At 46.1% G+C, this 6,000-nt stretch overlaps 1 protein-coding gene across 1 annotated transcript; it reads right to left on the bottom strand.

Annotated features, from left to right (window-relative positions):
- Window positions 1–764: 764 nt before the first annotated feature.
- KRT40 (keratin 40) lies at window positions 765–5,721 on the bottom strand. The gene is made up of 6 exons (XM_004599133.3): window positions 5,281–5,721; window positions 4,533–4,615; window positions 3,366–3,522; window positions 2,346–2,507; window positions 2,141–2,266; window positions 765–989 (listed from the first exon to the last, which is right to left on the bottom strand). Exons 1-6 carry the CDS (start codon window positions 5,719–5,721, stop codon window positions 765–767), a joined length of 1,194 nt encoding a protein of 397 aa, XP_004599190.3.
- Between the last annotated feature and the right edge of the window lie 279 nt (window positions 5,722–6,000).

Here is a 6,000-nt window from a genome sequence, read left to right as displayed (position 1 = left end):
CTCCTAGAATACTAAAATGACTTGGGAGGAGAGAAAATTATGAAGCAGAACTATTCATGGGTACTTAGTAAATTTAGGCTACAAAGGCCTCTAGACTTGTGTTTCTGGTTTCAATCTGCCCACCACTGAAGCCCCATCCCCTGGCTTCACCATCCGCATGCACCGTGCTGAGTGTGTAACATTCACGCATGGCAGTTTTCAACTGTGCAGAGAACGTAGGTTGAGCATGGCTCACAAGTGTTGTTTGTTGTACGCTTTGTAGAACAGGGATTACAGGAGAGCCTGGGGCAGAGGGGAGGAAATTAATGTTGAACCAAAGCGGAACCATGGAATCACGTATTCAAGGGCACCCTACACATTACAATCTGTAGAAAACCCCTTGTGGAACAGCTTTGCATGTAAGCCTGTTTCAACTCTGGACTGCAAGTGTTGTATCATGCATGTTGTAGCAGTGGTGTTGAATGATAAGTGGGGGGTTTTCAAACTTTTGCATTATGCCACCTTAGGCATGCTCTTGAATGCCCATCAGTGCAAGAGGTATACAAGGAAGCCCCAGTTTGATCCTTCTTCTGTTCTGCGTCTTCAGAATATGCTAGAATTTTTCTATGGGCAAGTGTTTGTCCTCTGCCACTTTTTCATCCATTTTTCAAACACATCCCTTAACTCTCTGAGGAGGTTGGATGTTGGCCTCACAGTGTGCTGTGCACAGGGGATTCTTCACATCAGCCACTTTGACTTGGGGAGTTTCAAAGCCACTGAGGAACTCACCTGCAGTCCTCGCTCTCCAGCAGGCCCCGGTACGTGTTGATCTCCGACTCCAGCCGGGCCTTGGTGTCCAGCAGCACCTGGTACTCCTGGTTCTGCCGCTCCAGGTCGCAGCGGATCTCAGCCAGCTGGTTCTCCACGTTATCAATCAGGCACTGCATCTGGGCCAGCTGGGTGCTGTACTGGGCCTCAGTTTCCACTACGGTACATTCCAGGGATTCTATCTGCAGAAGGAAGACGTGGTTCAAGGACCATACCAGCACAGGCTCTAGGGCCAGATTACTCATGTTTAAATCCTCACTCCGACCTTGGGAGCATTCTTTAGCTTCTCTAAACTTCAGTTTTATTTTTTATAAAATGGAGAAGGCAAAGTTCCTATCTCGTAGGAAGGTTGTAAGGGTGAAATGAACTGATATGTGTCAAGTACTCAGAGAAATTGCTGGAAATGTTTAGGACTATGGAAGTATTGGCTGCTGCAACTGTGACTATAGCAGCTGGTGGAGGTATTTGTGTAGCTTCAGGAGGATCCATAGCATCTGAGAGGAACTTGAGTTTGGGCTCTTGGCAGAACAGGTGGTATAATGTGGTTGACAGAAGGGGCCCTGGGGTTGAGCAGTTGGATTCAGCTTCCACTTTCGCATGACCCTCTGCTGGCTTGTTAACATGAATACCAGTTTTCCTTATCAGGGTCATGGATTTAACAACGGTTTCTATTCCAAAAGATTATGATGAGGCTTGAAGGAGCACGATGCCTTGCACAAGATGAAAGCTCAGCTATTACTCGTCTAGAGATTCTCCACAGGACCTCTCCCGTTCCCACTGCCCTGCTTGACTGGAGCTGGCTGAGGTAACCTTGACTACATGGGAGTCTAATTGCATAGGGTGGATGTGTGCAGTGAAGGGTCCTAAGAAATGATATGATAGTTGTAGGATGAAAAGCTTAAAAACCAATTTTTTGGGGGAAGGGTTAGGTGTGATGGTGAACCTGGCATATTGCTTAGATCAAAAGAACATTTAAAATGCAGTGGAATGCCTAAGTGCCTTGGGCCTATTCTGCTCTGGCCTTGCTCGTTCTGCTTGTTTCTGGAGGGTGCTGAAGGATCATGCTCCGGCCCATGGAAGAGGGGGCAGCGACGTTTAGGACATCCTGGTGGGACAGTGAAAGCAGTTGACCTGTCACTTCTGCTCCTGGCTGGGGAAGCATGGCGCTCAGGAGAGGAAAGGTGAGGGGATCCTTGCCCTTTAGAAATTCAGGTCTGTCACATGAGCTGGGAGTCTCTCCCTTGGATTACAGAAAACAGGAGCAGCTCAGAGTGTGATCCATCCGCGAGCAAGCTGATGCTGACCAAGGCAGCACTGTCTTTGCCATACGCACCAGGCTTTGCTGTGCCTGGAGCTCGATCTCCAGCGTGTTGGCTGTGCGTTTCAGCTCTAGCATCTCCGCCTGGCAGCCCTGCAGCTGCTGTGCACTGGACTGTTGCTGCTGATTGAGCTCCTCTGTCTGAAACACAAGCATGGTTAGAGAACCCAGAGGAGGGCTAGGCCTGGAGGCCCACCACCGTGTCACTCCCAGGGCCGACCTGAGCCGCGAACCACTCCTCAACGTCCCTGCGGTTGTTGGCCAGCACCGTTTCGTACTGACAACGCATCTCATCCAGGACCTGGTTGAGGTCGATGGTGGGGGCAGTGTCCAGTTCTACACTGAGTCTGTCCCCAAGCTGACCACGGAGCAAGCTGACCTCCTGAAAATGGAATTGGAGTCAAGATTATCACAGAGTGGTAGGGAAAAAAAATCCATGTGCTAAGCCATGGTATCCCATCATGATTTTTAAAATACACAGAATAAAGTGTGAGAGATTTTAATTCAGATCCCCTGAGCTGATTCTCTTTTTGCCACTTGTAAGTGCCTCTGTTCCTTCTAGTTATGTTTTTTTTTTCCCCTGAGGAGGGTATTGTGAGCTACCCAGGAGTTAACACGTTCCCCTTACATATGCACATGTTAACTTGTACATATAACTTGCAAAAGTCTTTCACAGGAAATTCTCAATAAATGTGAGTTTTTATCATCATCTTCACAAAGGCTCAACAAGAAAATACACATAATTACATCATTCAATGGGTTGTTTTTCAGTTTGCCAAAGTGCTACAATGGCTTTCATTTTTGATGGTTTTAAAAAAATTAGAAATGAAAGATTTAAAACTGGTCCAGATACCAGAGGAGCCATTATGTCCTATTTAGTATGAACCTCTTGGCTTTATCAACCCAATTTTCTTATCTGCGTGTTGGAGTCAGAGGTGGCATAAAACCCTCCAAGGAATGCTGAGTGTGGAGTTGCACACCCCCTCCCCCAAGGCACTGGCAGGTGAAGGGTGCGGTGCCCCCAGCTGGCCCTGATCGGAAGCTGTTTCCCAAGTGTTGTGCGTCACAGCCGCCTTCAGAGGTGCACTGTGGCGGTCAGGCTGAACCGTGGGTTGTGCCTGGGGAGTTTTAGATCAGCTTCAGCAACGTCCTCCTGGGTTCAGCGTGCACACGTCCACTTGAACCCTCCCAGTGTAACTTTCCCACGCTGAGTCCTTCAGGGATGCTGTCTCTTTCTCACCTCTTCGTGGCTTTTCTTCAGGCAAAGGAGATCATCCTTCAGGGACTCTACGTGGGCTTCCAGGTCGGATTTGCACAGGGTCAGCTCACCCAGGATGCCGCGCAGGCCACTAATATCGTTCTCCACCAGCTGGCGCAGGGACAGTTCACTGTCATACCTTACACAGAGAGAGAGGTGCGCAGTGCTTGCTTTGCTCTGCACCTTGCCAGTGCTGGGTGCACTGGGGACTGACAAATGGCCTCAAGGAAGCCCCCTACTCTAATTGCCTTTTTTCTTGCTGGCTTTCCTTTCTCCCTTCTTTCCATTTTTCTTCCTTTCCTGCCTCTCCCCCACCCCTGTTCTCCTCTCTTCCTGTCTTCTTTCTTTGTTTCTCTCTTTCTTCCTTTCTTTTGCTTTTTTTCAACATATGTTTAGAGAAATACACTCATAGCTGTTAATAGAACATAGCTTAAATTTAACTACTACAGTTTTGGCCCCAAACCAGCTCCATGCCTTAAGGTTATTTAAAAAAACATTGTTTGCATCCTGGCTTATTTTTATTATGGCAAATTGATAAAATAATTCCCATCAAATGCTGCACAAGGAGGCAGCAAAAGCCTTGCGACACATACCTTCGGGCTACCTCAGAAAAGTGACAAGTAGTGCCCTGAAAAAGTTTGTAAAGATCCATGCAATAAAGCATTGCTGGTATGTTTCCATGGCAGTTTAGGGAGTTCCATAAGTAATGAGATGAGGGTCAGGCAAAGCCTGTACACACATGAGCTCTGTGCTGCAGGTAATACTGCATGCATATTGTGAATCTACACAAACCCAGCTTTAGCTAACTTCTGAAATCTGAATTAATGCTATCAGCCCACTTCCCTGGCCTAGGCTAGCAAGGAAACCCAGCACACTAAGCTTTCTAATTTATGTCAAAGAAGAAAATTAAATTTCTTCCCAGTTTTTCAGTCCAGAGGTGATGGTATGCTATAGGCAAGGTATTCCTTCAATCGTCAGCATTTACAGGGTATAATTTCTTTTGCACACAAAATAATTATAAATTTCAGGAATTAGAGCATTATGGATTTTTAAAAACATTACATAGAGAATATTTTCTCTCTCTCTCTCTCTGTATAAGAGACACGGAAAGAGAATCACAAATTATAGTCAAATTGCAATTAAACTTACTTTGACCTGAAGTCTTCAGCAGCCAATTTGCAGTTGTCTATCTGTACAGCAAGTCTGGAGTTCCCTGCCTTCGTGCACAAGATCTAAGAAGCAAATTGTTATGCGATAAGTGTCTTATTGAAAGAAACCTTAACATCTATACCTTTAACAGCTGTGCCATTAGTTATCTGTGAGAGGTTCTGCAAGACAGTATGAAATTCCTTTCAGCCTTGTCTTGTTAACTTTGTCATTCCACAGAGAAAACGCAATGCCAGCTTCGGTAGAAGAATGGTCTAGAACGTTTCACAATATTCATTGGCAGGTAAATGCTATTAAATTTTTCACCATCTGTAGATTGTATTAGGACTATATCCTCATCCATGATAATCAGAATTGATCAGTAAGCGAAAAATGATTAAGTGAAACTGTATGATATAAGAAGGATGCTTCAATCCTGGTGTATAAAAAGGATGTAGATTTTATAAATATTTACCTCCCCACCCTGTCCTCTGCCGCTATAGATGATACAGCTGGAGAACACAGCTCACTGATTTCATTTTAACTGTTCCGTGATTAGTGTGATTAGAGGCAGAACCGGGGCTGGTACTGATTCCTGACTCACTCCAGAGCCCTCTCTCTTTCCTATCGCATTAGCTCTTGAAGTTTTGCCTCCCTTTGGCTTCTTTCGATGAGAAGGCTTCTTCTGAGCTAAAGATAAAACAAGGTATAGATTGGGAAGGTGGAGCATTAAGGTGAGAGAAGACTAAACCTTTTGCTGGAGGTCTTCAATGGTGTTGAAGTAGCACTGACAGTCAGGACACACCAAAGGGGTGTCCCCTGCACATTGTTCTTGGATCTTGCGCTCCAGCTCGGCGTTGGTCTCCTCCAGGCTGCGGACCTTCTCCAGGTAGCTGGCGAGTCTGTCGTTCAGGAACTGCATCGTCTCCTTCTCGTTGCTGTTGAACACCCCATCCTCACACCACACACAGTTCCCCATCAAGCATGGACTGTCACAGCTTCCAACAAAGTAGCATGGTGTGAGGCAGTTGGTTGATAAGCAAGCACTGGATAGGAAGCTGGGAGTCTGACATCTGAATGTAGGACAGTCGTTGGAGAGACAAGCTGTTTCCAGGGAACAGGCTGAAGCAGGTGCACAGCCGGAAGCACTGGACTCAGCAGAACAGTGTGTGGGAGAAGAGTCAGAGGTCATACTTGTAGAAGCAGAGACTGACTGTAGAGCTCCTTTGCTTGGACTGCAAAAGACTCCTTCCCTCCCAGGTCTTTTATATACGTCCCCGTGGATATTTACAGATCATGCCAGATGTTTTCTATCTCCCTGTTGGTGTCGGGTTCCGTACAAACATTTCATTAGTGGTGTTTATTTGCTGAAGAAGAGTTCTATGCCTCATAAAAGAGGAATAACTTCAGGTTACTAAATCAGGCCCTACACAATTTGCCCAGACCAGTGGGACAAAATGTTTATTGCAAA

Source organism: Ochotona princeps, chromosome 17 (assembly GCF_030435755.1).
Source record: "Ochotona princeps isolate mOchPri1 chromosome 17, mOchPri1.hap1, whole genome shotgun sequence".
NCBI classification, from domain to species: Eukaryota; Metazoa; Chordata; class Mammalia; order Lagomorpha; family Ochotonidae; genus Ochotona; species Ochotona princeps.
This window is presented reverse-complemented; position numbering and strand designations above follow the sequence as displayed.

Coding starts and splice junctions, on each gene's coding strand:
- KRT40 (XM_004599133.3), bottom strand. CDS start 5,721: ATGACCTCTGACTCTTCTCCCACACACTGTTCTGCTGAGTCCAGTGCT. Junction 2,508..3,365: donor TGAAGAAAAGCCACGAAGAG/GTGAGAAAGAGA, acceptor TTCCATTTTCAG/GAGGTCAGCTTGCTCCGTGG. Junction 2,267..2,345: donor AGGAGTGGTTCGCGGCTCAG/GTCGGCCCTGGG, acceptor CTTGTGTTTCAG/ACAGAGGAGCTCAATCAGCA.